This window comes from Diospyros lotus, chromosome 9 (assembly GCF_014633365.1).
Source record: "Diospyros lotus cultivar Yz01 chromosome 9, ASM1463336v1, whole genome shotgun sequence".
Classification (NCBI taxonomy): Eukaryota; Viridiplantae; Streptophyta; class Magnoliopsida; order Ericales; family Ebenaceae; genus Diospyros; species Diospyros lotus.
Window position 1 is genome coordinate 294,569 of NC_068346.1, and position 11,558 is coordinate 306,126.

The 11,558-nt window shown below is 36.8% G+C and overlaps 1 protein-coding gene across 2 annotated transcripts; it reads left to right on the forward strand.

Moving 5' to 3' along the window:
• The first annotated feature begins 1,566 nt into the window (after positions 1–1,566).
• On the forward strand, positions 1,567–10,726 carry LOC127810013 (extra-large guanine nucleotide-binding protein 1). 2 transcript variants are annotated; one of them, XM_052349230.1, is made up of 9 exons: positions 1,567–1,935; positions 2,077–3,465; positions 3,636–3,773; positions 3,861–3,965; positions 4,071–4,256; positions 6,099–6,279; positions 7,001–7,245; positions 7,504–7,673; positions 9,794–10,726. In XM_052349230.1, the coding sequence occupies exons 2-9, from the start codon at positions 2,197–2,199 to the stop codon at positions 10,383–10,385; spliced, it is 2,886 nt and encodes a 961-aa protein (XP_052205190.1). In that variant the 5' UTR covers positions 1,567–1,935; positions 2,077–2,196; the 3' UTR covers positions 10,386–10,726. The 2 variants fall into 2 exon arrangements, with proteins under 2 accessions (XP_052205190.1, XP_052205189.1); XM_052349229.1 differs by lacking the exon at positions 1,567–1,935 and having other exon boundaries at positions 1,953–3,465.
• The last annotated feature ends 832 nt before the right edge of the window (positions 10,727–11,558 follow it).

The following is an 11,558-nucleotide window of genomic DNA, read 5'->3' on the forward strand; positions in this document are numbered from 1 at the left end:
TAATTATCCAGTTTGACAATCGATGGTTTGATGAGTAGAGCCTAAGGTATAATCCAAAATTCAAAGCTGCATACATCAACAGGTTTACTTTCTATAAGTCTGTTGCTTGTTGGATATCATTTTAGGTAGATGGAAGGATGTTGAAAACTGCCTTCTCAGCGTTGCATTCAAAGCATTAGTTAGGCATGAGGGGGAAGTTTCTTCACCAGACCACCCCCCCCCTCTTTATGCTAGCGTAATGATCAGCACTTAGTTTATAATTTTATAATAATATTATTATTTTAAATATTGTAAATGATTTATTTAAATACTAATGTCCTTTTTAGAAAATATACATAATAATAATTATATATATTAATCAAAACACTTATTATTTATTTTTAACCTTGATAAACACTATATCATATATAGCCAAATTTATATTTTTGTTCATGTACTTTTATATTTTTTACTCAAATTTTTTATTATCTCATTTACACATCTATGTTTTCAAGTCAATTTAACCCTTAAATTTTAATATTTTTTTCATCTGGCAACTCAAAAATTTTGTTATTTCAATTACACTTATATTATATCAATTTAATTTCTATATTTTGACATGCAAAAAAAAAGTTAAATTAATTTAAAAATATAAGTATAAAAGTGTAATCAAAATAACAAAAAATTCAAGATGTCATAAGAAAAAATGTCAAAATATAAATGTTAAATTAATTTAAAATTATAAATCTAAAAATATAATTAAAACAATTAAAAAAATTTAAATGACTACATGAAAAAAAAATATAAAAATATATGGACAAAAATATAAATTTTGCCTATCACACACACACACACACATATATATATATAACACTATCTTTGCTTACAACAATTAAATATTATGGGAATGAAATTTACTTACTAGATCACTAACTTTGTTTTGGATAAGAGAGAGGGGAAAACCAAAGGAACCCACCAATCAAGGGAAATTTCAGTCATGTCTCTGGCTGTGTTGAACCCTGATTTCGCCATGTAGTGTTGTCCGAAACTGTGTTCTGTGTGTTTGGTGGTTTTGCTTGGTACCTCTCATTTTACATTATTATAGAAATGGTTGGTGGCCTGGCCCTTTGTTCTTGTTAGTTATTTCTTTAAGCATCTTAATAAAATAAATAAATAAATAATGGCAATAATACTTCAAAATAAAAAATATTAGGAAAGTTTAATAGGAATTCAAGATATTTTAGAAAGTTAAATTATTTTGCTATATATTAACTTATGTACAATTTAGTGTTAGTTTAGTAAACGTAGTGGTTAATTTAGAAGAATGGCTGGCTTGCGATTGAAGACTGAAGAGTGGGTGGGAATGGCAAAATAACTTCTTTTTTTTTTTTTATGTGAATTATTTTGGTCCTAGTCACAGTAGTCAGTTAATATAACATTTAAACTATAAAATGTCTGCAGTGAGTGCAGCAATCTGCTGTCTGACCGACTGCCACCCAATCAACATCGTCACCAAACACGTTTTTAATTTTCTGATGAATCAAACTATATATGTCCTGTTTTTGTTTGAAGAGATTGCCAGTGACCACCAACCCTATTCCTAGTTCCCAACAAAAAAGCAGCCAAGCCTAGCACAAAAGATAACAAAAAATAAAGCAATGAAATAAACACAAGAAAGAGATAAGAGAGAAGATGCCCCTCCAAGACCAAGAGCCGGTGTCCGCCGCACGCACGCACAGTGGCCACCACCACTGCTACTAGTACTCGCACTGGGTCTGGTGGGGGGTGGGGGTCCTTGCTTTTGCCGTCTTTTTCTTTCCCACGCCATCACCTCACTTTCCCAAACGACACATAGACACCCACCCCACTCTAATCCTGTTACTCGTGCTGCTTGCTCATGCTTTGGATTTCTCCACTTTCCGTCTCTCCCTCCGATTCCTTTCTCACTCTGCTAAGGTAAGAATTCCGTGAACCCCCCCCCCCCAATTCTCTCTCTCTCTTGTTCTTCTCATTTTCACTTCGACTTCTTCATTTGTCTGTTTCATGCCCTCTGCTCTGCCTCTCGGATTCCTCCTGTGTACTGATGCCATTTTCTAGGGTTAGGGATTGAGCTCTCCTTGGAAAATGATTTGCCCTGCTTTATTCGCCCTATTATTTTGTCTTTACTCGTGAGACTGGAAAGTTGACAAAGCAGCGTTGTTTTGGATCCGGAAAAATATGCCGCCGGAAGGGCCGACCTTGGCTGATAATGGAGTCGAGTATTCGTTTGCAATTGAGTACCATGGCCCTCCCATTACCCACGATCTTCCCCGAGCCGTTCCCATCAACATGGAAACCATTCCTGTGGCTTCTATGGTTGCCCGGGTCCCCGAAAAATTGTCCTTGCCGGTTGTCCAACCTATTGTCGCGCCTGATAGTCAGTTCTCGAAAGAGTTGAAATCGGTTTCCGTTTCTGAGTCCACTGTTTCTCCTACTTCTGTGATAGCCTTTGAGCTGGGAACTGGAGATCCTGATGACTCTAAAGAATTAGCTTTAGGGTCTGAAACCACCGTCTCTCCGAGCTCTGTTGTTGCGTTTGAGGAGACAACTGCTTTGTCCGTTGGGTTCAGCAGCCACAGTAATTTCGACTTCCCAAAGTGCTCTGGAGAGTTTTCTGACGTGGTTCCTTGCTTAACTGGGCTAGGCTCTTCCTCCATTAGTCAGGAGCACTCGCACGAGGAAGGGAGCTCTGGTGCTTTAGGATTTTCAGATAGTTTCGATAAATCTAGGGATTTATCGGAACAATATACTGCACAGCGGGTTTCCAATGGTTGCAAAGATAGTTTAGATTTCAATGATTTGAGCCAGCCTGATTGGGCATCAGGCGAGTCAGTCTTGAGCTTTGATTATCCATCTTCTCAGGTTTCTTCTCGGAGGATCGCCGATTGCAATAATGAACCCACTTATGACATAAGACGGACTCCTGTTGTAACTTTCTGTGATATTGAGTCAGATGAGGGAGGTTTTGAGCAGGAATTTAATCATTCCAAACCTGATGTTGTCCGATCGAAAAGAGAACCTTTGGTTAAGTCAAAGAAAGGAGCATGCTATCGGTGCTTTAAAGGAAACAGGTTCACTGAAAAGGAGGTATGTGTTGTTTGTGATGCAAAGTATTGTAGTAACTGTGTGCTCAGAGCTATGGGGTCTATGCCAGAAGGAAGAAAGTGTGTTACGTGCATAGGCAGTCCCATTGATGAGTCAAAAAGAGGGAACTTGGGGAAATGCTCGCGAATGCTCAAGAGACTGCTTAATGACTTGGAGATTCGACAAATAATGAAGGCTGAGAAGTTGTGTGAAGTTAATCAGCTGCCTCCAGAGTATATTTATGTGAATTGTAAGCCTTTGTGTCAGGAGGAGCTTTCTTTGTTGCAGGCTTGCCTAAACCCGCCAAAGAAGCTGAAACCAGGGCGCTATTGGTATGATAAAGTATCTGGTCTTTGGGGAAAGGTGAATACAATATCCTTGAAACTGTTTCCTTTCCTTTTCTTTTCTTTTTCCTAGTTGTTTTCAGATTTGCTATATATGAGTATCCTTTTCCTTAAAGCTTTTCTTGTTGGTGTATTATTCTTCATTTTTTTGATTGCTTGGAACTTAATGGGCACTGCTAATTTTAACAGGAAGGACAGAAGCCTTCTGAAATTATTAGCCCGCATCTGAATGTTGGGGGTCCCATCAGGGTGGATGCTAGCAATGGAACCACTCAAGTTTTTATAAATGGCCGGGAGATCACAAAAGTAGAGCTACGGATGTTACAGGTTCGTGCTCGTAAATGTGCTGAGATTATCTTCAGTGTTGGCAGATTCACATGCATATATGTAACTTAACCATGTTTAAAATTGTAGCTTGCCGGAGTCCAATGCGCTGGCAACCCGCACTTCTGGGTGAATGAGGATGGTTCGTACCAGGAAGAGGGACAGAAGAATACAAGAGGTTACATCTGGGGAAAGGTGTGTGTTTAGATGCCCATGTGCTCCTCTGTTGTGCTTCCCTCTCCCAGAAATAGCAAGAGAAAATTATCATTATTCTTCAGTTAAACTTTAATTTCTCTTCAGGCAGGGACAAAGTTGGTTTGTGCTGTGTTATCCCTTCCAGTTCCTTCTAAGTCTGCAAATCCTTGTGGAGAACAAGTGAGTAATGTGGTTAGCCGATCATTGCCTGACTATCTTGAGCAAAGAAGCCTTCAGAAACTTCTTTTAATTGGGTATAATGGATCTGGTACAAGTACTATATTTAAGCAGGTAATTTTCCTAATGGGGTCAATTAAGTTTCTCACACTTGAATTTCTATCTGTTTATGATCTCTGAGGTACCAAACTGTAATGATCTCTCATCATACATAATGGAAAATTTACACCATTAAATTTGCTGCATCTGCTTTGTGATTTGATGCAGATTCTTGTAGAGATTCCTTTGGTGCATTAGAATTGAATGTCGGTTGTTCTCTAATTGAAATTCTAATGCTTTCTTATGTTTTATGTAAACTGGTTTAGCATTTTAGCTAAGTATAATGTCAAAGATGCAGAATCTTTTGGCTAGACACGTCCCTAGATAAATTTGGGCTTGGCATAAGTGGCTTGACACATCCCTTGTAAATCTGGTTTGAACTTTATTGTTGTACAAGGTTTGGACTGATATATTTGACCTCTGATGGCAATCTGCTTGCTTACTTGTAGTTTGGCCTTGTGAAGGATTCTGATGATCTAGCCCTAGATGGTGTTTGTTTAATTAAAAATAAAAATTATAGGAAGAATAATATTTTCCATCAGGGGGCAGGAACTTTTATCGTTCATTTGAATATACTTAATGTTGGAGGACACTCAGGCTTTCCCTGGAAGGCTATTTTCCACCTGGAGTTTTATATATATATGTAGACCACATCAAATGGATCTATTGATAAATTAAGGAAAAGAAGTTACCTCATAGTTAACTGGTGTAATATGTTCCAGAAAGGAGACGAGTCTGTAAATCAATACTCCTACATTTTCTAGTGGCTTGACTACTTTGGTGCTTATTATTGGATTTATTAGAGTTACATGGGTAATGTGAAATTCTATTGTGGATCTTTTCCCCTCATGTGAGGAGTTGCCATGGGGGAGTTGGTGGTTGATTTAGAATATCACTTCTTTTTGTATGATGTGCAGAGCATATGGCAAAAAAGCAACAAAAAGAGTTTATGAATATGCTGAGAGTTCATTGCATTTTCTTTTAAGAGAATGCTTTTCATTTTCCTTTTCTTTTTTATTACTGAAAAAAGGATTTTCCTTTCTGTATGTTATCCATTATTCAGAGATGAATGTTCCCCTGTAGATGGATAGGCTTGTACATTTTCCCATTTTTTCTTTGTAAAAGGTTTGCCTGCTCCTGGCCCTTTTTCTTTGATATTTACTTATTAAAAAGAAAGAAACTTTAGAATTGCTATTGATATTTTCCTCAGAAAATGTAAAAGAGCTGAATGTGATATCAAGAACATTTATTCTCCTGCATCAGCTACAAGACAAACTCTTTCTTCTCCGGAGGCAGTTTATTCATCTTTTAATGCTGTTGTGAGATGCGATGGAGATCCAAGCCTATTTTTGATGGGAATACTGGCTTGTTTTACCTTTTTAGAAGGAAGAAAAGAGAAGGGCTACTTGTCACCAAAAAAAAAAAAGCCTTACGAAAGGAAAAGAGAAAAAGGTTGAATTTTCATTAGCTATTATTATTGCTACAAAAAGAGAGGGAGGGAGGGAGGCCTTGTAGAAGGTGATTATCAGCTTGCTTTGAGCAATGCCATTTAAGACTTGTAATCTAACACCATAATTCTCACATAAGAATGCTAGCCAAAGTAAACTTTTAAGTTTTTACAGCCACATAATATAATCCAAAACCTCTCCAGAAGATTGCATATGTGGGATAGGTTGTGACTGTACTTTGTAAAAGAGCACGTTTATTTATTTATTTTTTGTCTTTACATTCAATGAGGCCATGCTGGCAATAACATATTTTATGTTGAGTTGACATTATCTTTAATTTATGGCCTGTGTCCTAATTTTTATTAAAACTGAAAAAAAGGCATGTATATTAATTAAAATTCATTGTTAGGCTAAGATCCTTTATAAAGATGTCCCCTTCTCAGAAGATGAACGTGAAAATATCAAATTAGTGATCCAGAGTAATGTGTATCACTACCTTGGTGTACTTCTTGAGGGCCGTGAGCGCTTTGAAGATGAAAGCTTGAATAAGATGATCAGAAATCAGTCTGCTGATGAAGCTGGTCCCTCAGGTATGAATCTAATTTTATTCAATTTGTTTTTTGTGATTTCATGTACCGACGACATGCATAGATATATTATTTCCTTTTATTACTGGCATTTGTGGAGGAACTTGAGAAATGAGTTGTGATATTATTCCTGCTTCAAGGGAAGGGGGCCACTGAATATTGAGAGATCGTCAATATTGTGTGTCTTTAGATCTATTGAATTAGTATGGCTATCCTTCTGACACAACAAAGCAATTTCAATCAATCAATATTGAGAGAATTAGTATGGCTTTCCTTGTTGCTTGTTAATATAAAACAATGTCCCATTCAATGTAAAATTCATAAAAATAGTATATTTTCTCCATTATTAGCTTCTGGCTAGAAACTAAAGATTCACTGAAATGTGAATTCAACAAGTTAAATTGGTTTCAATTTAAGTAAATGCGAGAACTAGAAATCTTCTTTTTGTGGTCAAAGTTCGCCTATGATGGGACTTTTTTTTAATTTTAAGGAATTGGTTAGTCCAGTAACAAGTAAGAATTGTTGCTTGTTTAACTTTCTTGAACTGTAAGCTTTTTACGTTCAAGTTTGAGTTCCCCCAATTAGACTAAGATATGCTCAGATCAGTTTAAAGTCACAAGTGGGTGCATATTTGAAGTGAACTATAATGTCATATCTCTTATCGAGTAAAATATTATGTCTACCCATCATATTTGTAAATCAGAAAATTGTTTCTGGTTGACAGGAGGAAATATTGATATCAATGATGGCAGAGCCATGTATTCCATTTGTCCAAGGTTGAAAGCATTCTCTGATTGGCTTCTCAAAATTATGGTATCGGGCAATTTGGAAGCCATTTTCCCAGCTTCCACCAGGGAGTATGCACCATTAGTTGAGGAGCTGTGGAATGATGCTGCCATTCATGCAACATACAAACGAAGAAGTGAACTAGAACATCTTCCTAGTGTTGCCAGTTATTTCTTAGAGCGGGTAAGATCACACCTTAAATTTTTCTGCTAGTTTGATTAGTTGATCAGGTTGCTTGAACAATTTTTGAGGGGACAAATTTAATGTGCTATGAGTTGCTTGCCAATTTATCAATGTTTGTATATTTGCCAAATATATTGATTGATGGTATTTATGTTTTCTACCTTTTTCAATCTTTGTTTTCCTTGGGAACTTGTGGGTACAATGAGTGAATTTCTTGAAGTCAAGTGTTAATGTTCAGTTGTGCCCTTTGGTTTTCAGGCAGTTGATATGTTGAGACCAGATTATGTACCGTCAGATGTAGACATCCTATATGCTGAGGGTGTTACTTCATCCAATGGGCTCGCTTGTTTGGACTTTTCATTTCCCCAGCCAGCTGCGGGCATTGACACTGACATTGATACTGCTGACCAACATGACTCTCTGCTCAGGTAGCTACTCGATCCTATTGTTTATTTAATTTCATTGTCTCAAGTATATTGGCTTGCACTTTTGGGTGCTATTTAATTGCATTTCAAGGACTTTGGCATATATGTCATGTGGAGGTACATCTCCAAGTGTCTTGTCTAATCACCTGAGATTGACATATGTAGACTGACCTAATGAATTGTCATACCATCCTTGATCTTTTTAATTTGGTAAAATGATGTTATTGTCGAAAATTGCTGTTGAAGTGGTAAGATGATCTTGTTGAATTCCCCTTTTAATAAGAGATTATGAGACAGGACTCTGCATTTTTTTTTTTTTTTTGGTTGCTTGGCCATGTTTAGCTGTTTTAAAGCAGGCCTTTCAGTTACATTCTATATGTATTATGTATCGTGTTGGCATGGCTCCAGGCATTATACTTTCAGTGCCATTATGGCAAAGATCATAGCAAGCATCAATCATCTTCAATTATCTGAGTTTCTGGAGTAGTGTTCTTTAATAATTTCTTTTGCCTGACAAGCTTGGGTGAGCTCTTGCTTGAACGAAAACATTATTTTCTTTCTGGGCTTACATGAGATACATAAAACTGATGATGTTTGCAACCTAGTAGAGTAGAATGGGGTATGTCCAAACAAGAGGAAACATGTGGAGACAGGCAGTGGTGCTGTAATAAATGACCAGGGAACTGTTGGTTTCCACACAAATAGTTTCAAGGAAGAAGTGCTAATCTGTTTATCCTCCTCACCCAAAAAATAACTAAATAAATAAATAATAACCAGAAGAAGAAAGCAAGAAATGCTTGTGTTAGTGTCCTCCAACACCTTGCCCCAAAATAAATAAATAAAGAACAAATGCAAGGAAGGGAAAAGAAAGATTTCCTCAATTTACGTTGCATGGCCAAATGTCTTTGATTGGTTGAGATTTTTTCATTCATCTTTCGATACCTAGAGATGATTAATGATTTATGGTCTAGAGAAAGTACTTAGGAGTGCTTTTCAGCATCAATCAAACTTTAGTATGAATATACTTGCGCTGGCTTCTGGGCTATGCTGGTTTAAACATTGACGAAGCTGCAGGCCCCCATAGTTTGCTACTAAATTTTCTGTTTGGTTATAAGAATTTCAAACTGCTTTTGTTAGAGAATGGTGCAATTGAAGTACCCTTTCTTTCTCATCCTTCTGCTTTTTCTGTCATTGGGGTCCATCCCCAGCGCTCAAGGCCTTCTGTTTTGCAGTCATTACCTTGTGAAATTGTGCTTGATGAGAGTTGTTCTTGAATATACTGTGTTTACTGCTATGCCACATTAATTTGAACCCCAATTTGGCGTGAGGAAGTAACCATGATATATGGTATCATCTGATGATTGATCCTGTGATGTTGCAACGTTAAACTGTTTGGCTCATCAGCATGTGGGGTACAGCCTACGTTTTTGTTGTGTCCTATTAACTGTAAATAAGTATTTGAGCTTATAAATTGGTCAATACTACATAAGATATGCACTATCTTTTAGCTTGTAGGCAAGAAAAAAAAAAACTAGTTTTTACTTAAAATTGTATAAAATACGATCATAAATGTTAAAACTATCTTGGCCTATTGCTACAACTTTAATTTCAAATTTTACAATTTAATTACTATAGGAGTTCCAAATAGTAAAATAAATTATTCACAGAAAAGAACAGCCTCTTTGCAAAAAAAAAAAAAAAAAGGGAAGGCAAGGCTGTAACAAATAAGATAGTTTTACAAAGTGGGAGCGTTGTGCAGTAAGGACACCCTTTTAATACAATTGCACTATTTATTAATCCCTGTTGCATGCGATTGCTAGTTTCCCTTTTTTTCTTTTTTCTGTCTGCAGTTGGCTAGGTATTTTGATCTGATCATCCTGGAACTATAGGCTCAAGCATAAACTTTTCCTGCTCTATGGTTAAGCCTAAAAGACCTTCAGATTAGGCCTCAGATTTGAAGTACTGGGATTGCCTTTTTTATATGTTCTTCATTATTGTTTTGGACATTGTAGGACCCTTAATTCCCAGATTATTAGTTGCCCCTCCCTGTTTCTCTCTGCTGTCAGATTTTGGTAGATGTGATGTAGGTTCCTGACTTTAGTTTTATCTTTCATGGTTCTCAGGTACCAATTAATCAGAGTACAAGCAAGAGGTTTTGGAGAAAATTGCAAGTGGTTGGATATGTTTGATGATGTTCGAATTGTCATTTTTTGTGTCGCTTTGAGTGACTATGACCAATATGTTATTGATGGAGATGGCGCTCAGGTGAACAAGATGTTGTTGAGCAAGAAGTTTTTTGAGAACATGGTTACTCATCCAACTTTTGAGCAGATGGACTTCCTTCTTATTCTTAACAAATTTGATCTGTTTGAGGAAAAGGTAGAACGAGTTCCTCTGAGTGCGTGTGACTGGTTTGATGACTTTCATCCAGTGGTGAGCCGTCACCGTTCCAGTAGCAACAGCAACAGTATCAACAGTAGCCCCTCCCTTGGACAACTAGCTTTCCATTATGTTGCAGTTAAGTTCAAGAGGTTCTATTCATCCCTCACTGATAGGAAGTTGTATGTTGCTCCGGTAAAAGGTCTGGAGCTTAGCAGTGTTAACGACGCTCTTAAGTATGCAAGGGAGATTCTGAAGTGGGACGATGAGAGACCCAACTTCAGTTTGAGTGAGTACTCATTTTATAGCACTGAAGCAAGCTCCTTCTCTCATTGACAAGAACAAAGAAGGCTCGTGCATGTATATTCCTGTAAACAATTATATTGCCAGTGTGTACATAGAAGGGGGTGTGAGCTAGCGAAGGAGAGGTCAAAACATTGTACTGAGTTCCTTGCATCAGCTATCCGCTAGTGTTGTCAACAGCAATTAGGTGTACAATTCCACAGATGATGTTCCACTCTGCTGCCCCTTCAGGCTGTAGCATATTGTTGAGCAATGCTATATTTTGATGTAGTGCTCTTTGTAATAAGTTTTTGTGTAGTCATTGCCATTTAAGAATTCAATTGGATCACATACAAATGCAATGTAATATGACCAGACTTGTTGAGCAGGTAGTATTTAGTCCCCTGTTGTAGCGCACCTATTAGGAAAGAAAATCGTTATTTATGATGAAAATGCATTTGATTTTGTAAGCATATGCATCTTTGGTTATGTCCCGTATGGTCATACGGGGAAAAGTTCTGATGGTGCGGAGGCTGACAAAGGATGCCCTTGTTGTTTGACTTCTATGGGTAACTTTTTGAAGCTTTGAGCATTGGTTAAACAGATGCTGAGTTCAAGATGAAGAAATATTTCAAAGTGATTTTATTCTCTCAATTTGGTATGAACAGATGCTGAGCTCAATCTGAATACTTCTTATCCACAATACGGATATTGTATTTGAAGAAAATATTTCAAAATGGTTTTACTCTCTCCATTTGGTATACATGACTTGGTTTAGTAACACAACTTGATGCTATCTATAGAGCTAAGTATCACGCCCCATAAGTTTACAGTACAAAACGAGTTGCCATGTTCAAAAGAGGGATGAATTTATGGCTTGTCAAACATGGGAGAAATTTAGATACAAATATTTTGAATATTCTAGATAATAGTAGATTTTGTATGAATAATATATAAAATATTTGTATGGATATTTTGAGAATTCTAGAGACTAGCTTTCTCCATGACTTGGCAAAATAATCTAGAGAAAGTTAGGTTAGACCATGAAATTGTTTATTATAGATATGTTGTAAGAATTATCTAGAGACTAAATATTGGCCATCGGATCAACTTGATTCTAGCCATCCATTTGAGGAGGCTTTGCCTAGTAGAAGGCTCATTTGTACAGAGATAGAGTGAAGTAAGTGTAAAGTGAGATACAAAGTATTGTAAAGTTTTTTTGTATAA